General features: G+C 41.3%; 2 protein-coding genes across 3 annotated transcripts in view; one reads left to right on the top strand and one right to left on the bottom strand.

The window, feature by feature from the left end:
* Positions 1-18,042, bottom strand: part of LOC140547977 (E3 ubiquitin-protein ligase RNF182) — a 36,329-nt gene extending 18,287 nt beyond the window's left edge. The window contains exon 1 of the mRNA XM_072671307.1: positions 17,444-18,042. The gene's annotated coding sequence lies outside the window, so the exon portion shown is untranslated. The remainder of the gene's footprint in view (positions 1-17,443) is intronic.
* The window catches only part of cep89 (centrosomal protein 89), a 167,594-nt gene that overhangs the window by 109,401 nt on the left and 31,427 nt on the right, over positions 1-26,766 (top strand). For both annotated transcript variants that reach the window (XM_072671305.1, XM_072671306.1), the window contains one exon: positions 17,673-17,842. In XM_072671305.1, coding sequence (XP_072527406.1) covers positions 17,673-17,842 — 170 coding nt within the window. The remainder of the gene's footprint in view (positions 1-17,672; positions 17,843-26,766) is intronic.

Here is a 26,766-nt window from a genome sequence, read left to right as displayed (position 1 = left end):
TTATAGAGCATAAAGCTCAGGGGCTCCTCATTCCCCACTTGTTCTAATGACCCACACTAACAGGGCGATGGCTCTAGGGCCAGACCAAGCCTGCCAGGTCTGAACATGCTTAGTTCTAATTTGCACCTTTTATAAACGTTAATGTATCAGCAACCGGCTTGCTGTGTGTGTATTTGTGTGTGTGTGCATGAGTGTGAGCCTACCAATGACGTAGGTTGGGGTAGTTAGCGCTGCTTGAGTGCTACACCTTTGCAGTAGAGGCAGATGTGTTTGTGTGCTAGGATTGGCACAAAAGCTTGCATGCCCTGAGGCACTCCATAAGGTGTACAATCTAGCTCTCTTCTCTCCTCTCTCCTGTCCTCTCCTTTTCTCTCCTCTCTTCTTGTTTTCTCCTGTCCTCTCCTTTTCTCTCCTCTCTCCTGTTCTCTCCTGTTCTCTCTTTTTCTCTCCTCTCTCCTGTCCTCTCCTTTTCTCTCCTCTCTCCTGTCCTCTCCTTTTCTCTCCTCTCTCCTGTCCTTTCTTTTTCTCTCCTCTCTCCTGTCCTTTCTTTTTCTCTCCTCTCTCCTGTCCTCTCCTTTTCTCTCCTCTCTCCTGTCCTTTCTTTTTCTCTCCTCTCTCCTGTCCTCCTCTTTTCTCTCCTCTCTTCTTCCTATCCGTTTCTATCCTGTCCTCTCCTTTTCTCTCCTCTCTTCTTCTATTTTCCTGTCCTCTCCTTTTCTCTCATCTCTTCTTCCTCTCTCCTGTCCTCTCCTTTTCTCTCATCTCTTCTTCCTCTCTCCTGTCCTCTCCTTTTCTCTCATCTCTTCTTCCTCTCTCCTGTCCTCTCCTTTTCTCTCATCTCTACTTCTTCTCTCCTGTCCTCTCCTTTTCTCTCATCTCTACTTCTTCTCTCCTGTCCTCTCCTCTCTTCTTCCTCTCTCTTGTCCTCCCCTTTTCTTTCCTCTCTTCTTCTTCTTCTGTCCTGTCCTCTCCTTTTCTCTCTTTCTTCCCCCTCTCTTCTTCCTCTCTCCTGTCCTCTCCTTTTCTCTCCTTTTAACATTTAAATTTAAAATAAAAAATAAAATCTTTTTATCTGATAATAATGCCACCTGTTAAGGGGTGGAACATGTTAGGCAGTAAGTGAGCAGTCAGCTCTTGATGTTGATTTATTTTGTATTCAAAGGTTTTGCGTTTGAAATGTAAAACGTCTTTTAGCACACACCACCCCTCACTTAGCCCATTCATGACTGGACCAACTTAAACCTTACTGCAATACAATTGTAAGGTGGTCAGGTGGTTTTGACCCTCTGGGGTCTATGAATGCGGCAGTGCATTAAATGCGATGTTTCCCTTTCCATTGCGGCTTATTGCCAGACCGGACATGACACACATCCGGAGTCACAAGGCTGTAAAGACTAGTCAGAATACTCATCTCTGCTTCTCGTCATGTCTATCTGGTGGACTCGCGTGTCCGACATCTGCTTCTCATCTGTGATTGCTGGATTTCTGTGTCCGTCAATGGGTTTGTGTGAAACTGACCAATAGTCACTATTTTATTTATACGTTCCTCTATTTCTGTATCGAGCAGCAAAACAATTCGTCGGTGACTTATTTATATTTTTCATGTTTAGGGTCAGAGTATCTCTTTACACAGTGGTCTAGTTCCCAGCTCATTATAGAGAGAGCTGAGATCTTCTCAGTTCTGAACAGCTTGACTTAAAAAAGGTGAATTTGCAAAGATATGCAGAAATTGAGAAAATGCCCTTAGACTACAGAGGGGTTAGTGTTATGGCTGTGCTATATCTATGTATTTAGAAGGTGTGGTTGAAATGGTAAAGAGTGATAGGCTTTTCTACATGTAACATTTACATATTACTTTCAGCAGCACAAAGAAATCATGTTAAGGCAGAAAATGGATGCTAAAAGGGTTAAACCAAGGCCATGCACCTCCTTTATCACTTACTTTACACTTCTGCACTTGGAAAGCTGTTTGTGTGTGTGTGTGTTTTCCTCAGGTCATTTGGGAGGAGAGAAATCTAAATCAGTAATGCCATTCAGAGGTGTGTTTGTGTGTGTGAGAAAGAGAGAGAGAGAGTGGAGGGTGGGTAGGGTGGAGAGAGACTGAGACAGATAGAGGGAATACCCAGCAAAAATAGCTTGTTGCAAGTGTAATTGGAAGAGAGCAGCGCTGTTTGGGTAAGGTGTGTTATTTCTCCACCGACAGTGTGTCCTTTCACTGTGTGCCAGAAAGACAGACCAAAGCAGTGTGTGAGGAAAGTGCGAGAAAGAGAAAGATGTGTGTGTGTGTGGGGGGGGGGGCTGGGTCATTTTGTGCAGAGGACACTGCAGGCACTGCTGCAAATGTCAGCATCCAGCAAACATCCCTCCACTAGATGCAGCGCCTCTTAACCTCTCTCACGCAGATATGCCGACACTCATCTATCTCCGTCCCTCTCTCTCCTCCTGCCCTAATTATCATGAAATTGCGAGTTGATTTTCTTTCCCAGAAATTCCAATCGATATATGCATGACTTAAAGGGGGCAGGCAGCTTTTAATTTATGTTGACGGACAATAAATAAATAAATAAATAAATAAATAAAAATGGGTCCAAAATGGAGCAAAATGTTTTTTTCCTCACGACAGCGGTGATTTGTTCCCACACAGCAGCTGCTGTCAGAAAGGTTAATTGGCGTGCCGCATGGCTGAAGATGTTTGTATATGTCGACTGCCTGTCTATCTAGGGAACGTACCAACAGCTGCACTGCAGGGCTGCGCCTGTGCTGTGGTTTGTGGTTTTCTTTTATGTATGAGTATGTGCATGTTTTAGGATAGAGTGAGCTACAAAGACATAATACTAGTATTACTAGTATTGGCATGCCGCCCAAAAAAAGCTCTGACCTTTCAAGGCATGGACTCCACAAGACCTCTGAAGGTGTCCTGTGGTATCTGGCACCTAGACCTTAGCGACAGTTTCTTCAAACCCTGTAAGTTGTGAGGCTGGGCCGCCATGGATCTCACCAGTGAGCTTTGGGAACCTAAGACCAGCACTTTTGGAAGGTACTGACCACTGCATGTCGGGATCACCGCACAAGTCCTGCCAGCCGTTTTTGCCGGACATGCTCTGACCCAATCATATCAGCCATCACAATCTGACCCTTGTCAAACTGGCTCAGATTCTTATGCTTATGCTTATTCTAGGACTGCCATTGGAGCCAGACAACCAGAATGCTATGTTTGATTGGAGTAAGCTCATATGATCACTGATATGATTACTGATGCACCTAAAAATGACCCTGTTTACACATGGTCACTTCATGTGACTAGTGTCTGGATTGTGCTTTTAGCCACATGCGGTTACATTCGCGGTCAAAAGCGTCTCCAGTGAGACTCAATTCTGATTGCTGTGTTGGGAGGAATATGTGAATTCGCTCATTGCACAGCAATTATTACTGATGTTACAGTTGAGCTGGGAGGGGTTTTGGTTGTAGAATGTGTCTTGTTGAGACGAAAGTGTTTACACTGCTATAACATGGCTCAGATGTGGCTCAGACCACCTCCTGAAGTGGATGAGTGATCGGATTTGTATCTATTTTAAATGAGTCCATGTAAACTGGGTCAAAATGAACTGCTGTCCACACCCCTAACATAATTGTTGTGTTTTGTTTTTTGCTCCTCACATTTCCCAACACAATCCCACATATTCTCAGGGCTATACAAATCTATCATTCTCTTATTGGCAGATCAAGTCATTCTCAAACAGAGGAGATTCCTCCTTTTCAAACATATTCAAAACTGATGGTAGCATCAATGTATGACATGCAGTTGTATACAGAGGTTCTGATCTCGTCTTTTACTCCAAAGCATAATCAATTCTCTGACTTACCAAACCCTGAGCTAATCCTCATGAACCACATGCTCTAGTATGCAGCTGCTAAGGGTCTGAAGGTGAAGTAAACGGGTGCCTACAAAGCAGGGGAAAGCTATAAAAAGATATCAGTGCACTTCCAGCTCTCAACTTCCATTAAGAAATGGCAGTTAAGGGCAACTGGAAGTCGAGGCAAGATAAGGAAGACCAAGAACAGGCTCAGATAGAACTGCTCATATGGTGACCAAAGGCAAAGAAAGCCCCCATATGACAACAAAGGAGAGGGTGTGGCACTCACTGGCACATGACGCTGGAGTTGAAAATAAGCTAGCTATACAACAGGAGAGCCATCCAAACATACCATTAAATACACTAGGGACTACTTTAAGAAATGGAACTGCTGGAGGCTTCAGGAAGGGTCCTCAAAGTCCCTTGACTAGAACACCACTGAAAATCTGAGGGTAGGTTTCAAACATGATAGTCCAAAAATAGAAGGACTAGTAGCTGGCTGATGTTGGTTGCGCCAAGGTCAACATCATGATAAACATCAACAAACAATTTATTGTACATCTCTACTCTCTGCATGTTGGTTTATGATTTGTTCATTATATGTACTGTTGTTACTACATTTGCAATAGGTTGGCTTGTGAAATGTCACAAATTGAGATCCATAAAGACATGATTTGACAGGTTTGGCAAGGAGGAACTTTAGTGGCCTGCACAGAGGCCTGACCTCAACCTCACTTGAACACCTTTGGGATGGATTGGAAAGTCAGTGCCAGACCCCACAGATGCTCTTTGAGTCTGATTTAGGAGGCTGGTTTGATCCACAAAGGAGGGTCCAACCCCATATTAATGGAACTATGGTTTTGGAATGGAATTTGCAGCAAGCTAATTGAGATGCTAGTTGATATGGTTGGGCGTCCACATACTTTGGCCTTATAGTGTATTCAGAGCTGGGTAAAGTTAAGTTGGCTTCAGTGAAATTGCATTGCATGAAAGAATCTGCTTAGAAAAGGCCAAACACTTCAAGATGATTCAGCGCTAGATTCATACACTGTGTATTGAAAGTTGAAATTATTTGGCACATTGCCACAGTGATGAACTTTCTATCTTTTTGGAGCTAATGTCTTGTGGTGACGTTCTCGCATTCATAAACAGGGTTTACCAGCCTGTTCTACTGTTACTGTGAAGCGTCAGGTTCCAGGTTTAAACAGTTGAACTGGTTCTGGCTAATATGACAAGGACATAAAGCTAACTCACTAAAACCAGACAGGGTTTCTCAAACTCCAGATGAAGAACATCTTTAATTTAATGCATTTTAAGGTTCCTGTTAAGCCATCGCGAAATTCCTCCCTTCAGATTGGCTTTTTGCAAGACTGGCCTTGCCTGTGCCTTGTAGTATGTTGGCTTTTGAGCATAGCAATTCATCATGGTGCGTGCATGCCCTTGCCAGCTTCCACTCAGGTAAAATTTATCAACAGGCGGAAACTGTTCCCAGACGGATATGTGGCTTCCAAGGCTTGACAAAACCTACTTGTGATTTCTACACAGCACTTCAATAAGCTCTAGTTAATGCTTGGGTTTTAGCATATCTAATGCTAAGTTCTCTCACACACACAAAGGACGTATTTCCCTAATAAAACTAATCACGAGCTTTAGTCCAGTCTGTTTCAGATTATGTGGAGACTGGGGAGTTGGAATTAGTAAACTGCTGTTGTATTTGATGTTGTTGGATTCATATGAATGGCAAAATGATGACGATTGTATTACTGATTGATTGTATTAATAATTATTACACAGACTCTTTTTAAATATCCGTTTTAGTTAAAGTGTTGACTCCAAAGTAGAAAAACAAACTGGGAATTCTTCAGAAAGACTTAAATAAATAAATAAACACTCATAGTGTTACACTGATCAACCTTAAAAATGACCACCCCTGAGAGGTGAATTGAAAGACATTGGTTATCTTTATCTACAGTGACCTCTGTCTAGGGGTGGGATCTATTGGACAGCAAGTGAACAGTCCGTTCTTGAAGGTGATGTGTTAAAAGCAGGAAAAATGGTCAAGCATAAAGATCTGAGACACTTTAACAAGGGCCAAATTGTGATCGCTAGACAACTAGGTCAGAACATCTCCAAAACATCAGGCTGGTCTTATGGGGTTTAATACTAGTATACAGTGGTCAGTACCTACCAAAATTGGTCCAAGGAAAGACCAACTCCAAAACATTTGACCCTTCCTCACCCACGTGCTTGTTCAGTCTCTTGTCACTTCAAGACTTGATTCCTGCAACTCCTTTCTGGCTGGTCTTTCTTTGTGCACCATCAGGCCCCTGCAATTAACCCAGAATTCAGCAGCACGGGTCATCTTCAACGTTTCTAAGTTCAGCCATGTCACTGCTCTGCTGCGTTCTCTTCACTGGCTCCCTGTAGCTGCTGCCAGCATCAGATTCAAAACCCTGAGGCTGGCCTACAAAGCCAAGACTGGACCTGCCCCTCCATATTCGATGGCAATGGTCAAAAGCCCATCAGTACCAAGGACTCTTTGAGCTTCAAGTACGGCTCGGCTCGACCCGCCATCCCTTAAAATCCACGGAAGACAAGCGTCCAGGCTTTTTTCTTTCCTGGCACCAAAGTGGTGGAACGAACTTTCCTTGGGTGTCCGAACAGCAGAGTCACACACTGTCTTCAAACGCAGACTGAAGACCCACCTCTTAGAGGGTCCTAGGGTTGACGTGTAGTGTTAAGTATTGTGGTATCCATACTGACTTTTGTGTTCAGTAGTATCTAAGCTTAGAGGTATCTTTGGATCCTAGTCTATACGAACTAGCCAAAGACATCTGAGTAAACAGTGAAGCACTTGTGTAAGTCACTCTGGATAAGAGTGTCTGCTAAATGCCTTAACTGTAAATGTAAACATAAAGGATATCAGTGAATCGGCAACAGGGAAATGAGCACCTAAGGCTCATTGATGCGATCATTGATGCAATCCACAAAGCCTTGGTACCAGATACCACAGGATGCCTCCAGAGGTCTTTTAGAGTCCATGCTTCGAATGGACAGATTTGTTGTGGCGGCACCACAAGGGGGGCCTGCTCAATATGAGACAGGTGGTGCCTGGTGATGGCACTGACCTGTCTAACTTTGAGCTTATCCTTCAGGGGGCTGGCCAGCTCCTAAACCCTGTGCAGCAGATGCTGCTCAAATTTGCCCTGTCACTGCGCTTCTACTCCTCCACTATCCACTCCTTCTAGCAGATTGCACCCAATGAGCCTCCTCCACCTGCCTTTGTTCAGCGTCCATATGGAGTAATCATGTGAAAACAATGAGCAACATGGCTTCAGAGCGGCCCAAACCATTCCTGTTCAAAGGTGGTCACACGCTGTTTCCTTCAGCAAATCCTGGCACTCCTGTAGGTAGTGCACCAAAGAGTTTGCTAGCTTCTCCTTAGCAAATGCTGTCCAAGGTGAACAAAGGGCTGATTAACTGCATCCTGCTGCATTACCTCCCACATCCAAGTAAGACTAAAGTCTTCTTGTCTGGCTATGGAGTTGAGCTAGCTTTCACAAACTAGGAGTACAAGGCCAAAGATTATACACAGGTGCTGAAGATGATGTGGTGCTAATTCAATATTACTATTACTATCTCTAATTCATCAAATATACACTGCCAGTCAAAACAATCAGCAGGTAGGAAGAAAGATATTTTGTTTTGTTTTGTGTCTGTTTTCATTTGCTTTTTGTTGTGTATTAGTAATTATTAAAAAAACACATTTTAGCAATTAATTTCAAAAAAATAATTTCAATTATTGTTTTTGTCAATTCAATTGTTCAATTGTTGTTTTTGTCACTTCCATGATATAGTTTTCCATTTATTCCTAACCTTTTTGTTTTTATAGTACAAACACTAGAATAAGTCATTGGGTAAATTCCATTGCTGGAGAAATGCCATTTTTCTCGCCATATGGACACACGCCAGGGTGTAGATAAGATGTAAATAAACAATGCAGTTTGTGTCTTGTGCCCCTTCTGCTTATGTAAGTGATGTTATAAATTCAGAGCTGGAGTTAAGAGAGTTAAGGGAGATTCATTAGGCAGTTTTCTGCTGCAAGGCCACTTGGGGGTTGACTGGGTCAAGGACCTGTTCGCAAAAAAAAGTAGCGTGGGCTTGATAGCACTGTGCGTTGGTCTGTCTAGCATTCTAGCATGGAAAGAGTTTCAGAGACCTTTGCAGATCCTTAGCCACTTATTAAGCTGTAGTGGAAACTTGTAATGGATCCATGATATAATGAAGTTGACAGAAAAAAGGAATTAGTAAGTAAATGTTAAGCACTCATATGTCGATAAGTCGATCATTTATTCACAAATATTTTATCTTGAAGTGTTAAAGGTAAAGTAGTATCATATCCTGCAGAATTGTACTTTCAAATATAAATAAAACACCTTTAGTTTGGTTTTGACCAAGTCAAAGGATTAATATAGGCTAACAAACAAACATTTTTAGTCAAAACTAACGCAGGTGCCAATTCCCAACAATGTTGTTTATTAAGGATTCACTATTGTATCAATATATTTGGAGGTATATTGCAATCGCAGCATGTAGAATTATATGACATGTTGTCTAGCCCCAGTGTTTTCTGAGACTCATTAGCCATATGGACCTACCTCTGATTTACTGGCATCCATTGGATCGATCACAGCAACAAAATATATTTCTAAATACATAAGAAATGATCCTAGTGTCCAACTCCCACCCACTAGCTAGGTCTCTCCAATCACACAAAGCTACAAACACTGGGAGGATGAGAGCTAGTACCTGTTTCTCACATGAAGCACCACCATGTGTATTTTAACTACGGGCAATGCAGTTTTATCAGACAGCTCAGTACACATGGAACATTCAATTCTGTTAAGTCAGCTAACAGATGCTACTACATGATATGGGGAGAGGGAGGTCCACCCTATAATCTGTTGGAGCCCTTAAGATCATTTTTTAATTATATTTTACTATTTTAGTATAACCTCACCCTTACATGGTGCCATGGATGTTTAATGTTATTTCAGACACTTTATTAGAGGATTCCTAAAGGACATAACAATCAAATCTTTCTATTTAATTTCTCTTTTTTTTGTTAATGAGACACAACTATCAAATAAATTGGTTAGAATTGAAAGCAACATAAAATTTCTTCCATAGTAAATTGTAACTACACATACCTTGCCAGATTCATAAAACTCTATTTGGCTATTCATAGAGACACCATGGTGGCGATCGAGACACTGCATAACACTAACTTCCATCCTGTTACTATATTTATTTTTTGGTTAAATAAGTAAAGGTTTTGTACCAAAAAAAAACTATCTGATAACTTTTACTCGCTTAATCAGGTTGTTAAAGCTTTGGCTTTACATTTACCAAAATAAAAGGCCAAATGATTCAATTCTCAAAGCTCTATAAATCCTCAGACTCCTCAAACCTTGGCCCAACAATCAGCAGCCATGGGCTCCTCTAGCAAACAGCTAACTGAAACTTGCAGCTAACAGAAACAGTGGAGGTCAGGTTGAGTTCTGGAAGAAGAAGAAATGAAAACTGTTTATAGGATTTCTAAAAAAGGCTAATTGAACATTGGACTGCAAAATAACTATAGAGAAATTTAGCAGACTCTGGAGTGGTGGTGCACTATTCTACTGTGCAGCTACATGATTCTTCATAGAGAGTCATCAGAAGAAAATCTTTCCTGCCTCCTCATCATGAACATTTCACTGATAGACAGAAGAATGGATTCAGTAAAATACCAGCAAATTCTGGAAGCAAAGATCCCACCATCTGTACAAGGGGAAAGGGCTGAAGATGAAAGGATAATGGCTTCTACAACAGAATAATGATCCTAAACACACCTCTAAAAATCCACACTGAACTACCTTCCGATGCAGGATGAAGATTTTGCCACGGCTCTCACAGCCCCCCAACCTAAGCATCATCAAAAACCTGTGGATACACCTTTAAAGAGCAGTGCAGTAAGACGGACCAAGACTCTCAAAGAACCCCAAATGAGATTTGAAAGACTCTGGGGACTGTAAAACAGGAGGAATTGTTAAGCCCCTTCTGAAGCTATTTTGCATTGCATGTGTGGGCTAAAGGGGTATAAAGCCACCCAGCATGAAGCTGTAGGGTAGTGAAACTGTGTTCTCTGGAATGATGGTTGGGGATGAGGATAAGGTTGGAGTAGAGACCATCCACCATGCTCATGAATGCTCTTGTTGCTTGAATGCAATCATATTCTCACTGCAATGCTCCAAAATCTAGTAAAAAAGACTTTCCTGGACAGTAGAGACAGTAACTCCAACGATAGCAGGATAAACTGTATACTCTTGATTTCCAGTGTCATACGCTTTTGTCAATGCTTTTGTCCATATAGTGTATGTGGGTATACTGTAAATCAGCCTCCTTAGAGGTGGACATGTGCTGCATACCTACCTACACACCACTACACTAGTATTACAGATCTATTTCCACTTCATATCTTTCCTTAGTGGCCATTGTCCAGTTTCCGTTGTTCAGTTTCCATTGTTATTAGTTCCTCAAATGCACAATAGCACCGCCACCCTACTCTTGAAGACTAGCTCATGACCACTGAGAAATCTTACATCCGCCCAGCCCTCCACATTCACCTGGGGTGTTGCAAGCCATGAGTTCCACCGCATCAGTGCATGTAATTTGACCTTGCTGTAGTAAGTCATGGGTTTGTGGGTTTGTGTGTCATTGCTACTGAGGCGTTACCTGCTAAACACAATCATCTTATGTCTGCCACTAAGCCTGCATACAGCTCCTGCTACCGAGAGAGAATGAAGGCCAGATGTACAGGTACAGCGCAGAATGTCCATTGATGCGACCTTAATATGTGCCCGCAATCTTTTGAGTTTGACATTCGTCTCACACCAAACTAAACACAACAGCACAGGTTAAGAGGGGAGAAATGAGTGAAACACGCGTTACATATTAAGCAGGTATAGCAGACCCTGCTGTGTTCACTCACTAAATAAACTCCACCTTGAGGCAATGTCTGAAAGGTGGGGCTGCTGGTTTTACCAAGGAATATGGACTGGATGGATAAATGAATGAACACAAAGACAGCAGGTGGATGAGATTATTGCAAGTTACAGTTACAGTAGCCCCTATAGAGGTAGTCAGTACACCCTGTAGTGTGCAAACATTAGCATGTTTGATGTGCTTTTACAATAAGACTACAATTCCTGTAGTGACACGTGTAAATCCACTACAATTCCCACAATACCATGCAAATCTAATGCCTAACAGCTTAAAGTTTACCGGTGGAACTCACACTTCCACATTGCATTCACCAGTGTCTGTTCACAGCATAAGGTCATCTATAGCTTACTGTGTGGAGTATTGTGGTTGTGGTAAAAGGTTTATTTTTGCTCATAATTTCATTAATAAATGTAATGTTTTATACTCATTACACATAACGTGGCCAATTTCAACTCAAATTAGCTCAAATTATTAGAATATTTCATTTGAAGTTTGAGTAAATTACTATTTAAACAGTATACATGCTGCATATCTCTTGCTCTAGTTCAGCACACGCAACCACAATCATGAGGAAGACTGCTGACTTGACAGTTGGCCCAATGGTTTGCAGACCATGAGATTACTATGCTAGGTTGGCCTGCCAACTCTCCAGACTTGAGAATATAGAGAATCTATGGGGTATTGTCAACCGGAAGATGAGAAACACCTGACCCAGCAATACAGAGGAGTTGAAGACCAACCTGGGCTTCAATAACATCTCAGGAGAGCCACAAGCTGATTGCCTCCATGCCACGCTGCACTGATGCAGTAATTTGTGGTAGATGAGCCCCAACCAAAGTATAAATGAATATACGGCTTGATCTTATAAAATATTACTGATTTTCATGAGCTTGTGAAATCGGTCACTTCACTTGATGAATAATACCTGATTCACCTTATTAAAATTAAATATGATATCACATGATAACAGATATCATATTTTTAGATGCACTAGTCTCTTTAGTTTATCACACACACACACACACACACACACACACACACACACACACACACACACACACACACACACACTAATTCAGAGGGGTTAAACAATCCCCAAAACTGCCTGTTAAAGCCAGGTGTCTCCATCTGTATCCTCCTTGGAGAGGCCACTCTCTGGGGCCAGACATTCAATTGCCAACCTACAGTTTCCACTGCAATGAGGCTACATGGACAAAAAGGGAAACGCGGCGCTTACTTCCGAAACAAATGCAAACACACGCTTGGGTTGACTCCTCCTCCTTTATGTGTTTTCTGGCTTTAGCTCTGAATGATTTTGGTGATAAGGTCCACATCACAAACAACTTTCTCAAAAAAAAGTATATAATACAGAGCTTTATGCTTTATGTATAATACAACACAATGCAGACCCAAAATGCAATGTCTGGTGAAGATGTTGGATTTCACAATGATATACGAAGCAATTAGTTCTGATGTCTGTGGCTGAATGTGCAGCGAGTAATCCGAAGTGCAACATAAAGAAAAAAAAAAGAGAAACGAGAACTAAGTGAAGGTGATGAGGGGAAACCCACAAAAGCTAAACTCTGAAGCTAAAAACAAACGAGGGCTCAATGTGTAGACTAGCTGCTACTAAGCTAAGGCTAATTGTAAACAAGGGGCAAAATCTTGAGAAGTCAGAGTCAAGGAAACCAAAACTGGCAGAGCGAAACCACATGTGCAGTGCTGTGCTACAGTCCTTAACGAGGGAGACAACAACACGGCTCAGGTGTCAGTAGCTGCGGTGGGGTGGATCCAGAGCCATTACTGCTTCACACGTTTTACACAGTGGGAGGGAGACAAATCCTACAATCCTTAGAACGTTTGACAGGATGGTCAATAAGGATAGAGTAGTTTTTAACAGCATGTGTGTGTATATATGTATGTGGAGTCCCAGGGGTGATTTATGGGGGTCATAAAGATGACCAACTATCATATATATATATATATATATATATATATATATATATATATATATATATATATATATATATATATATATATGTGTGTGTATTCACACCTGTTTATAGCTCTCATTGCCTTGGGATGAAAACTGCCTATGAAGACCTTGGTACAACCAAGTGTCTTCAGACTGAGATAGGACACTGATACTGAACAATTGCTACTGAATACACTTTCCCCTACACCTCTAGTCTCCTGACTCTTCTTCCTGGCTCAAGAATAATCTATGAAGGGACATGCAGGCTTAATTCTAACTGGACTGGAAGTTGTGTCAGTCGACTTGTTTTTCTGTGTATGAATATTATCTGCAATGTTACATTCCCTTATGAAAGAGCTTTAATGCAAATACGACCTGTAAGGTAGAGATGGTACAACTGTAACTACTCTAGCTGATGGGTACAAATCTCTGTTGTAGGCTATCCCAAAGTTGTTTAGTAGGGTTGAGGTCAGGGCTTTGTGTGGGCCGGTCATGTTCCTCCACTCCAAACTCACCTAACCTTAGACCATGACTTTGTGCACAGGGGCACAATCATGCTGGGACAGAGAAGGGCCTTCCCCAGACTGTTTCCACAAGGTTAAGAAAAACAAAACATACAACTGTCTAGAATGTCTTGGTATGCTGAAGCATTAAGATTTCCCTTCACTGGAACTAGCAGCATAGGCCAACCCCTAAAAAAACAACTTCACAGCATTATCCCTCCTCCACCAAACTTTACAGTTGGCACAGTGCAGTCAGGCAGGGGGTGCCATTCTTCTGGCAATTCCCTCATCCTGGATTTGTCCATCAGAATGCCCGATAAAGAAGAGTGTTTAGTCACTTTACTCCACTCCACCTGACACTTTGCATTGTGCTTGTTGATGTAAGGCTTGCATGCATTGCAACTGCTCGGCCGCAGGAACCCGTGCCATGAAGCTCCTGATGCTCAGTTTCTGTACTGATGTTAATGCCAGAGGAGGTTTGAGACTCCTCGGTACTCGGCGACCCTGCTCTGTACCTTTAGATGGTCTGACACTCCTAAACGTTCCTAAACGCTTCCACTTTTCAATAATACCGCCCACAGTTGATGGTGGAATATCTAGGGGGGAAGAAATTTCCCCAACTGATTTATTTCAGTGATCATTTTATAAAGGTTCAGATATTATGTTCTGTTTTCATGTTCCACTGTAAAAAAAAAAAAAAAAAAAAAGCTCCATAGCTCCACACTGCAGACTCTCAGCTCTTTTATTTACCTTCTGAGAACGTCCGCACTGCTGCCGGCTATACTGGGCAATAATGTGCATTAATAGCACCTTGAGGACACCAGATGGCGCCCTGAGCACTATGGTTAAAACAAAGAATTCGAACTGGAATGGGATTGAAATCCGGATCCATGTCCCCTGGATCAGAGCTGGACATCCCTAACATTAATATATATATGATGACCTTTTGTCCCTGCGACACTACATTTGATGACACTATGATGACACTCCATTTCCTGTACAGTGCAGCTGTGTGTGTTGGTGCTGCTGCTACAGTTGTCTCACTAAAGAGGATTATTGTGAAATGGGTTTTTTCTGTTTATCCTCTGGAACACTGTAGTGCTGCACCACTGCAGTCAGAGAGAGAGCGAGACTAGAGCTGATCCCTCCTTGTTTAAGGGTAATTATTACTCATCTGCAGAGAGGGTCATTTCAGAGAGGTTTTTTGCGTCTGCTTGCCCACAATGAAAACACACACACACACACACACACACACACACACACACAGCCAGCGCTATTGAGCATGGTTTGTTGAGTATGAGAGCGTTATTGATTGGTGTGTGAGGGGAGCGGCCGGACGTATCGACAGATAGCCGTGAACTAGAAACCCCAGTGGGGCCAGAGACACACAAACACACATACGCACACACATACACATACATACACACACATATTACTTCACTCTCCTTGTCTTGAGCTGATTCTCTGGAGGGCCTTTGAGCAGAGAGTTATCTATGTTACAAACCATCACTGCCAATCAGTTAATCAATGTGTGTGTGTGTGTGTGTGTGTGTGTGTGTGTGTGTGTGTGTGTGTGTGTGTGTGTGTGTGCGTGTGTGTGTGCGTGCGTGCGTACGCATCACACACAAAGTGTTAGTAGGCGTTGGAAACTTTCTTCCTGGCAAAGTTCCCAGCATGCTTTGCTCCCTACAGGCTTTGATATCTAGAGCTAATTTAGTTTAGCATCAGTAACCAAGGAGAGACGCTGTCTCTCGCTCTCTCTCTCTCTCTCTCTCTCTTATTCTCTTTTTCTGCATGTCCCCTCATTCTCTCTCTCTCTTCATTTCTCTCTCTCTCTCTCTCTCTCTCTCTCTCTCTCTCTCTCTCTCTCTGTCTGCATATCCCATCATTCTCTCTCTCCTCATTCCTTCTCTTTCTGCATGTCCCCTCATTCTCTCTTTTTCCTCATTCTCTCTCTCTCCCCATTCTCTCTCTCTCCCTCTCTCTCTCCCTCTCTCCCCATTTTCTCTCTCTCTCTCTCTCTCTCTCTCTCGCTATGTGTCTGCATGTCCCCTCATTCTCTATTTCCTCATTCTCTCTTTTTTCTCATTCTCTCTCTCTCTCTCTCTCTCTCTCTGTCTGCATGTCCCCTCATTCTCTCTATCTCTCTCTCTCTCTCTGTCTGCATGTCCCCTCATTCTCTCTCTCTCTCTTTCTCTCTCTCTGTCTGCATGTCCCCTCATTCTCTCTCTCTCTCTCTCTCTCTCTCTCTCTCTGTCTGCATGTCCCCTCATTCTCTCTCTCTCTGTCTGCATATCCCATCATTCTCTCTCTCCTCATTCCTTCTCTTTCTGCATGTCCCCTCATTCTCTCTTTTTCCTCATTCTCTCTCTCTCCCCATTCTCTCTCTCTCTCTCTCTCTCTCTCTCTCTCCCTCTCTCCCCATTCTCTCTCTCTCTCTCTCTCTCTCGCTATGTGTCTGCATGTCCCCTCATTCTCTATTTCCTCATTCTCTCTTTTTTCTCATTCTCTCTCTCTCTCTCTCTCTGTCTGCATGTCCCCTCATTCTCTCTCTCTCTCTTTCTCTCTCTCTGTCTGCATGTCCCCTCATTCTCTCTCTCTCTCTCTCTCTCTCTCTCTCTCTCTCTCTCTCTCTCTCTCTCTGTCTGCATGTCCCCTCATTCTCTCTCTCTCTGTCTGCATGTCCCCTTTCTCTCTCTCTCTCTGTCTGCATGTCCCCTTTCTCTCTCTCTCTCTGTCTGCATGTCCCCTTATTCTCTTTCTCTCTCCTCATTCTGTATCCTTACTTTCTCTTCATCTCTCTCTCTCTCTCTCTCTCTCTCTCTCTTGCCCCCCCCCCCCTCTCTCTCTGTCTGTTGTTCTCTCTCTCCCTCTCTGGGTTATTAGAGAAGTATTTTTCTAACATGCTAATCGTTCCTCTGTGTGAACATGTGTTGATGTATGAACCGGTCAGACCCTCTTCCCCTGTGAAGGTGTGTGTGAGGGTAGGGTCAGTGTATTGGAAAGGACAGTGCTGCAGTTTAGTCTGCCTCTGTTTCAGTTGAGCTCTACAGCAGATGCAGTCAATGTACTTGTTGCTGAGGCAAACAGGAGGCACTACCGCGTTCAAGCTAAATGCTGCTCACACCAAGCAGTGTGGAGCTGCAGTGGCTGGAGGGTGTGTGTGTGTGTGTGTGTGCGCAAATGTCATTTTTCTTCCCACCCGCTCTCTACCTTTCTCTTCTTGTCTCTTCCTCCTGTTTCCTGTCTCTCCCTCTCTTTTTCTTCTTCCCCTTTTCTCTTGTCTCATCTCTTCTCTTTTTGGTATCTCTTCTTCACCCTTTTCTCTTCTTCACCCTTTTCTCTTTCTCTATTTTCCTCTTTTCCTGTCTCTTTCTCTATTTTCCTCTTTTCCTGTCTCTTTCTCTATTTTCCTCTTTTCCTGTCTCTTCCTCTCTTTTCCTCTTTTCCTGTCTCTTCCTCTCTTTTCCTGTCTCTCCCCTTCCTTTCCTCAGTTCTTATCCCTTCCTCTTCATTTCTCATTCCTCTCTTCTTCTCCCTTCTTTCCTTTTTATTCCTGCCTCCTCCTTTCTTTTCCTCTTCATATCTTTTCCTCTCTTCAGTAAGATTCACCTCTTTCTAAATGATTTCTATGACAAATCATTCATTGTTTGAAACACAGAACTACTGATATTTGCATATGCGTACACACACACACACACACACACACACACACACACACACACACAAACGCGCACACACAGAGCCTTCAGAGAATCCCACCTCTTCCCAAAATACAGCACAGCTGTGGCTCACGTCATTACTCAACCAATTCCTAGACACTGTGTTTTTATGGAGATAACTGAGACATTACAGAATCACATGGTCAAACTAAGTAACTCCAGCATAATTGCAACTGTGTTTTAGTTCCAGAGAGCAGAAAGCAGCAGAATCCTCTTGTTCTGTAGTTTTACCTAGGAAGGGTACAGGGGTTCAGGATCTGAACTTTTTCATGGCTGGAGAAATCCAGCAGCATTGCCATGATTAGTTACAGCGGGCTTTAGCGTGTGAACAGAGAGAGCTCCTACCTTCTCGGGTTATCTGCTCGTCTGGCTCCTCCGAGGCTCTCGTGTTTTCTCTGTTGCCTTCCTCAGAGAGTGTTTTGGAAATACTCCACTGTGACGTTCATCTCACTGTTGCATATCCTCCTGGCTCTACCATCGCTGAGCGTGTGTGTGTGTGTGTGTGTGTGCACGCGCTTCTGTCTGCACCTCTTTGCTGGTGGTTTATGTCTGACTCTCTGTGTGTGTGTGTTAGGTGTTCAAGCAGCAGGCGCGGGCGGGTGTGTGTGCGCTGGACCAGCGCTTGCAGGAGCAGGAGCAGGACTTTGCGGGCAAAACGGCGAGTTTCCAGCGCGAGATCCAGCACCTGCAGGCTCAGCTCAGAGAACGACAAGATCAACTCCACGGCGCGCTGCAGCAGAAGAGGTCTCACACACACACACACACACACTCTCGCTCTGTCTCAGTCACTCTCTCTCCCTCTGCTCTCTCTGTCACTCTCTCTTACTGTCTCTTTCTGTCTTAGCCGCTCTCTCTCTCTCTCTCTCTCTCTCTCTGATTGTATTTCTCTCTCAACTATTCACTCTCTCTCTATGTATATGTCTCCAGCTCTCTCTCTCACTCTCTCTGAGTGATGCTGCAGAGCAGATGAGAGTGGCAGTCGCAGCAGCAGCGCAAACCAATAACAGACAAGAAGAAAAGAGAGGGAGGGGAAGACAGAGAAAGAGGGAGGGAGAGAGAGAGAGAAAAAAAGAGAGAGAGAGAAAGAAAGAAAGAAGCTGAAACAACTGAAGGGATTTCTCTTTTGTGTGGGTGTGTGCCTCTCTTTCTCAATCTCTCTCTCTCTCTCTCTCTCTCTCTCTCTTTGTTTACAAATCATGCTTTATTGGCATGAAAGCATATAAAACCTATGTTGCCAAAGCTGTACAATACATGACAATTTAGTTATTATCAAAATAAAAAAAAGAATAAATCAGTAAAAGAAAGCTTTATAAAGTTTAAAGTATATAAATATGACAATACATATAAGCAGAAAATCAATACAGACATGCAACAAAAAAATAATAATAATACAAAAACGTTAACAGTAAAATGAATGTGGATTATTTGAAAGTGCATTTGAATATCTGGAATTTAAAATATTGATTACATTATTAAATATATTCTGTAAAAACAAATTATGTGAAACCCTGTAAAATTACAGTTGAGTATCTGTAATGACAACTAACAACCCAACTGTTTGTTTAAGTAGCATAGCAATAATGACAAATGTATTGTTAATAAATAATATTATTTATTTATTTTTTACAGGCAGAATTTGTCTGCTTCCCTAAACGACATTTAGATTTCTATAAAAGTACAATAATTATCTGTAATGAAACATGCAGATAGTTATATAAAGGGTTAAATCCATACTAATCAGTAAAGCTTTTCTTTGTAATTTTAGGCTCAATCTGATTAGTTTTATATTTTTGTGTACTTTTACATTTAGACTCTGTAATTCTGCTTGCCAGTATATCACACCTGCTCTCCAGGTTGAAGGATTGCAGCATGTAAAACCTTCAGCAGTACCCAATCAGTGATCAGCCCCAACTTTAACATAAGAATTTGGACACAAAAGGCGAAATTAAAGTCAAATATCCTAAATCCAAATCAGTGGGAAAACAAGACATTTACAGATATTTTGGATATATTTACAGTGGAACGCTGTTATTTTACAGGTGTTTTCAAATTTTTTTACAATCAATAAAATAACTGCAAATGGTTGGTGCCAGGAGCCCAGTTTTCCTCAAAATCAGAAACTGCACTGATGTTGGATTTAATCCTTCCTGAAAAAGTTTCCACATAACTGAGTCAGCTATGCAGTGTTTTAATAATACACACTGACCTGTGGGGTTTGTTTGTGCAGTACTACCTCTGAGTAGTAGAAACTCATCTATCCCATTGGCTCTTTTCACCATCTGTTTGCATCCAGGGCCAGTCACTGACATTAGCAGTCTGTTTGTAATGACTGACTTCTTGGTCTCAGTGTTGTAGGCTATAAGAGTAAGTTACCTTTTTCTGTGTTGCTGTGTGTTTGGCAGATAGTTCAGATTTTACTGCAGAACGTTTAGTGTTTGTTTACTGAAGGTGTTTAATCACAATCATTCAGGAATAATCTGTAAAACAATATTGTTTCTATCTGTCTGCCTGTCTGTCTGTCCATCTGTCCATCTGTCTGTGTGTCTGTCTGTCTATCTATCTATCTATCTATCTATCTATCTACCTGTCTGTCTGTCTGTCCATCTATCTATGTGTCTGTCTATCTGTCTGTCTGTCTGTCCATATGTGTATCTATATCTATCTATCTACCTGTCTGTCTGTCTGTCTGTCCATCTATCTATGTGTCTGTCTATCTATCTGTCTGTCTATCTATCTATCTATACATTTCCTATTCTCTCATGCACACCTTGTATGTATGGGTATGTGTGTATATGGTGTGTATGTTTGCCTGTGCCATAATTGTCCCTGAACCATCTGTTCTTCACTCATTTTCGCTATTTTTAGTTAGTAGTTTGTTCTAGCATAACTCCAGTTCATGTTTGTGTGTATGTGTGTGTATACAGGTTTTACCTCAACACTTCTCATAGTTTAACAGGCTACCATATAACAGGCTCAGGTCACACACAGTATCTCACATTGTGTATTTTTTAAAGAAAGGGCAGGAAAAACTAAACAGACAAATGCTTAGCTGGTCACAACATATCTCTCAGTTCACTGAAACCAAATTTGCGGCATTCATTAACTTAGGATGCACGTTTTATTCCAATATATCTTTGGGAATATAAGTGTCTATGAGCATTGGCCTGATGTGTATAAGCTTAGGCTTCCTATGTGTTGTTTGCTCTGTGCTCTGAATCAGAAGCTGGATACCAGCATAGTTTGGTGATTTGTTCTGCTTAAACAAACTCACAAGTCTTACAATGAGAAAGACTGAAAGTAATGACTTACTAAAGCTGTTCATTAGTTTTCCAGTATTACAGCAACACAATAAAAACACACAATTATACTAGTAACACACTGCCACAATTTCTCCCCTCTGGAAAATGTCTCGCTTTTCTGAAATAATTAATTATACAGATTTACAGCTTCATTTACAAATACCTTTTCATTTAAAAATCATGCAGCTCAATTCTCATAGTCTTAGTTACTGGGGGACACATTTGTGTCTGAGAGTGGTACTAATCAATTAAAAAACGCTCATTAGTATGACTTCAGCGACGCTACTCTGTACGTGACTGCATGCTGATATTTTAAAGGGTTCTGTTATGCGCATCATTTAGGGAAATAATAGAAAGTCTGACCAATCAAATGTCTGATTTATAGCTGCCTGGTCCTTCTCTGTGATTTGTAGAAGGACCTACACATGATTCATTAAATGTTACTGTTTAGGTACATGTAACTGTAACTTCTAGATAATTAGAAATGGAAATGACAAGGGGCACAAATATGGTTGTCATTAAAAAAGCCTTAATCAAGGCTCGTCTGTGACTCCAGCTCCTTAGCCAGAAATGGAAAAGGTTTGTCCGTAGCAAACAACTGGCCCAACAGGAGCTGTTCTGGGATCTCTGGGATCATCATATATATTTGTATACATGCACATGGAATCACAAGGGATTTGAACATTTGAGTTGTTTAAGGTTTGCAGCTGAATTCCTCCTAGGGTCCTCCGCTTGCGGCATAACCAGCAAGCCGATCGTCAGGAAAGGTAGGACTATATCCATAAACAGGCGGCATGTTGAGCGTTATGAGAACTCCCATTCCTATTTCAAACAGTGGCTGAGCTCCTCATTTATAACATCTCTGGTGTTACTAAGCACAAATGTTAGCTTTGGGCCCTAAAAAAAAGTGTTATTACAAACTATCTATTACCAAAGAGTAGCCCCACCAGTTTGTATAGAGGTCCCTGTAGTTACTGAGTAATTGTTAAGGGGTTAACCGGGGTGCCCAAACTTTTGCATGCCTCTTTTGTTCATGCTGTATGTAAATTTTGCCTGTTGCAAGTTGTGCTAAAGTGCAGTATATATGCACCATGTTGTTGGAAATGGAGCTTGAAGGCTGTGTTTCTGGGTCATTGGGGTACGAGATGAATTCACATGTGTATACACACTCTCGAGTGGTGGGAACAGGCCTGTATGTACCAGACTCAGACAGACAGACAGTCAGGGCGGGAAGTGGATGCCAGTTGAGGACAAACTTAGACACACACACATACACACACACACACCACATTCTCTCTCCCTCTCTAGCTTTAGCCCTGTTTGTCAGGGCTATTCATTTTACACACCGAGCTACGCACAGCTGCTCAGTTGGAGTGTGAGCTCCGCTGTGAGCTGAGGGCTGTGGGCTCTGAGCCAAGGCTAGTGACGTCCCGTTCCGAGGCAGAGTGGTTCCAGGACAGGTCACACCTGCGCAGCTTTATGATTCATTGACCATAGAATAACAAAGTTGTACTTTTTTTTCCTCCATTAAAAGAAGAGATTATTGTTAAGGCGAAAAAATCAGCGTACAAGCAAAACCAGTATAACCAAAAGCTAGCAGGTTAACCTCTCTGTCACTATGTCAGCCTGTCTTCTTTCCCTCCGTTTGTCAGTCTGTTTATTCGCGTATTCTTTTGCCCATTTGCAAATGATGCTTGCTCTTTTGCTCATTTGCAATTGTACGGACTATCCCTTTAACTTCTGCTGCAAAGCAGGGATGAACAAAGATGTCAACGTCGTTCATTAGAGTTTTAGGCCCGTCTGACCTGGCCCGGCCAGATAGGTCTGACTAGCTTGTTTTTTAAGCTGCATTTTAGCATATTTTTATCCATTTTTTTTAAACCATATTTTGTTTAATGTTTAATGTAAATGCTGATTTATGAACATCAAATACTGATATGGATGCTGATGGATCCCTCTGTCCGTACTCGTTCATTTTGTTCATATTTGTGCACGTTCTGTGAAAGCTTACAGAGCAGTACCCCTGGAAATTATGGGGGCAGTCTAGCCAATAATTGAAGACATGTCCACTGCTAATATTGAGTCACATACTGACACATTGAAACTTGTGCTGTATCTTTTTTACATCGATTATGGGTGCTTATCAAAATGTCCATCACCTTCACCATGTTTGTTGTTGTCATAAACCGTCAATGCTGAACTGGCCTCTAGGGGATGTATTGCTTATTATCAAAGGCAGTGTAAAAGAGACATGGGCGTATGTGGGCAGTGATGGTTACAACATTTGAAACTGACATGTTCATTTTCATAAATGGAATATAAATGAGTTTTAACACTGAAATTTAGTATCATACCAGCAATTTTCATGTTTTAAACTCTGGGGCCTTTTATCCATTAAATGATACTCAAAGATACTCAAGAGATTTGAATTTTAACCTAATGCTGTACACAGGATTTGTAAAAATAGATTAAACAAAGGTGCAACTGTAACTGTAACTAAAAACATCACTTATTAAACCCACCTCCAATCAAAGGTATGTGACATATCTGTGTGTTAAGTTATCTAACTGATCAAACAGCTTAGGAATAGTATTTGGTTATTGTTTAATCTGTGAATATTGAGAGTTAATTCAACTGTGATGTGAGTGCAAAATCACAAAGCGCTTTTACCCAAAATTAAGAATGACAGCACAGTGTAAGCCTATTTGCTAGTTAGCTAGCTTAGCGTATTTAAAAAAATAGTTGACTGACAAATTGTATGGCAACAAATACACGACAGTTGTGCTAATAGCTAACATGAAATGCTGAACTTATTTAGTTTTTATGTCAGTCAGTCAAAGAATAGAGATTACAATTACAATTAAAATAAAAATAATTCAAATCAGTAAAGTTGAAAATAAGAGCCAATAATAAGTCAGCCAAATTAAATAAAATAAAATAAAATAAAATAGTGTAAATGATCAAATTAATAACTTTGGTGTAAAATAGGTCAAATAAAGATACAAAACAAAAGAAATCAAAATAAATGCAAAAAAAAAAGGTGGAGTGATCGCAAATAAGCTGTACTGGAATTCAACAGAAATTAACATCACTGATAAAGGTACAGGCTGAGTGGAAGTAGTTAGAGATTGGACGATTAGAAAAGGAGCAACCCCAGCGAGTGGAGCTTTAGAGTACCCTGAATTCCAGCTCAAAAAGCAGATTTTCCAAGTTTAGTCGAGTCACTTGAACAAGTCTAATAACTTGCATTGTGTACAATGAATATTGTTGTTGTGATATCACCTGTAAACACTTTGTAAACAACGAAAAAAGCCAACTCCCCAAGTGATGAGTGATGGGTATTATAGGAGTCTGCAGTAATGAATCTCAAAGCTGAGTGATATACAGACTGTTAAGATTTAAGGGTATTGGCAGATGCATATCTGTTTATCACATCACCCTTATCCAGGATTCACAGTAATGTTGCTTCATCAATCTCTTTCCTCGTGTAAATCAGAAAGCACATTTCGGTTCGATAGAAGGAAGCAGGTTTTTGCCTCAGTTTACCTCTGAGCTTATTAATGTGGAACCTCAAAGGATAAGTCTAGGTAAGTAAGACTAATTCATTAATATCAACCAATATTAATCCAGCTAAGGAACAGCGATCTGACAGCGATTCCACTGTACTGACACTAGCCATTTTTCTCACTCTAAAGGAGGTGATGGACATTAGCTGGTGCATGTATAGTCAATACTCCAGCTCCACTAGGATTCCACAGCTTACTGAAACTGGTGACTGTCAGCCTTATTTATTTATTTTATTTCCTTTCTCTTTTGTATATGTTGTGACAGCTCCACTAGTGAAGTACCTTTTGGAAATGTGTCTTTTGATAAATCAATCATAAACGTGGTGTGTGTGTGTGTGTGTGTGTGTGATTTATTCACATTACAAAAAAAAAGACAGCTCCATCGTTGGCATGCCCCTCCAGCTGAATTGCGTACAGGACTGGGTACAAATGAAAGCCATTTCTCTTCTTTTCATGCTTTATTGATGCCAAATTTTCATCTTCCTCATCCAAATGCAAGCCTTTGTTCATTTTTGAATGTATGTGATTTCCCATTCTGATGGGATGGGGCACTTTTTAGGGAGGAAAAAGGAAACTCGCTATCTTTCAGTAAAACATGAACACATTACGCAGTTATCATAGCTTTGAGTTGGTCAATTTATTCAGTTTATTTGCAGATTAGAAAAGACATGGCCAGAATATAACAAAACAATGACAGCACTGGTGTAAAACCCCGCCGGGGTTTGTGCAGGGATCTTCACGTACAATAATTTAAACAATGTTAAAAACTCAATTACGATAAGGGTAAATAAATACTTCAGGGCATTGCTTGAAGTGTGGACAAGTATCTGTACTCCCCTTATTTACATGCTGACCAGAAATTATGTGCACTTCTTTTGAAAGAAGATTGAAGAGATATGAAGTTAGAGAATATATTAGTATTAGCTCATATTAGCTCATATTGGCTAAAGTGTGCTGCTAGTGGAACAACGGCTAACGGAGTGACCCATTAGAACTTAAAACAACATTTGTGAACAAGTGTAATAAGCATTGCGGTAAAACCATTTACTGCATTAATGAGCGGCTACAATTCTCTCACTAAATCAGAACTCAGTAATAACTAAACAGCACAGTGATTTATCAGTCTACTCAGGCTTTAGTAGAGTTCAGTAACACTGAGATACATAACTGATCAGCACAGTGATTTATCAGTCTACTCAGGCTTTAGCAGAGCTCAGTAACACTGAGATAAATAACTGATCAGCACAGTGATTTATCAGTCTACTCATGCTTTAGTAGAGCTCAGTAACACTGAAATAAATACCTGATCAGCACAGTGAACTATCAGTCTACTCATGCTTTAGTAGAGCTCAGTAACACTGAGATAAATAACTGATCAGCACAGTGATTTATCAATCTACTCATGCTTTAGTAGAGTTCAGTAACACTGAGATAAATAACTGATCAGCACAGTGATTTATCAGTCTACTCAGGCTTTAGTAGAGCTCAGTAACACTGAGATAAATACCTGATCAGCACAGTGATTTATCAGTCTACTCATGCTTTAGTAGAGCTCAGTAACACTGAAATAAATACCTGATCAGCACAGTGAACTATCAGTCTACTCATGCTTTAGTAGAGTTCAGTAACACTGAGATAAATAACTATATGACTATATATATATTCATAATACTTATATTTCAATACATCACAACTAAGCATTGTATCTCAATACTATTAGATTTTCAGTCTACTGTGGATTGTATTTTTCAGTCCTCAGTCTTTTCAGTGTACTGACCATTTCCAGCCATTTACATCCTAACAGTCAAATTTCCTTTTAATTAGTGTCAATCCTGTCATGTAAGGATTACACCAGCCACTTGGGTTATCTTAGCCCATTTATTTCCTGCTTTCCAATGTGAGAATTTGGATGGAGGTTGGGTGATTTGTGCCTGCTTTAGTAGAGTTCAGTAACACTGAGATAAATAACTGATCAGCACAGTGATTTATCAGTCTACTCAGGCTTTAGTAGCGCTCAGTAACACTGAAATAAATAACTGATCAGCACAGTGATTTATCAGTCTACTCAGGCTTTAGTAAAGCTCAGTAACACTGAAATAAATACCTGATCAGCACAGTGATTTATCAGTCTACTCATGCTTTAGTAGAGCTCAGTAACACTGAAATAAATACCTGATCAGCACAGTGATTTATCAGTCTACTCATGCTTTAGTAGAGCTCAGTAACACTGAAATAAATACCTGATCAGCACAGTGAACTATCAGTCTACTCAGGCTTTAGTAGAGTTCAGTAACACTGAGATAAATAACTTTTCACATTAGTGAAAATGAGATGCATGTCTCCAGCTTTAATTTCCTGTGTCCACATCAGTGCAGGCCTTAGTGAAGTACAGTGCCTATACTTTCCCATACAGATTCTGATTAACTCCTTCTGGAATAATACTGAAAGCATTCTGTCCTACTGGAACCACACTAGGCACACTAGACTCTGCTGACCCGAAAGCACTGCAACTGCAAGTAATCTGGGTTGCCCAGCATAGGATTTATACCAAATAACAAGAGCAGCTGCCTCCAGAAATCTCTCAGCATCAAAATGCAGAGCACCCCAGCCACTGCCTGTAACATCTGGTAAATGCTACAGGAAACAACCAGGCTCAGAAACAGTCTCTTCCCCAGAGCTGTTACTGAACATTGCCTCCTGCCCGGAGCTTTTACATGAGCATTGCCTCCCACCTGGAGCTGCCACTTGACTAAAACACTGCATCTCATCACCATCTACCCCAGGACCTTTAAAAAGTACTCAG

This window comes from Salminus brasiliensis, chromosome 25 (genome assembly GCF_030463535.1).
Source record: "Salminus brasiliensis chromosome 25, fSalBra1.hap2, whole genome shotgun sequence".
Lineage (NCBI taxonomy): Eukaryota > Metazoa > Chordata > Actinopteri > Characiformes > Bryconidae > Salminus > Salminus brasiliensis.
Note: the sequence above shows the minus strand (reverse complement) of the source record. Positions and strands in the feature narration are given on the sequence as shown.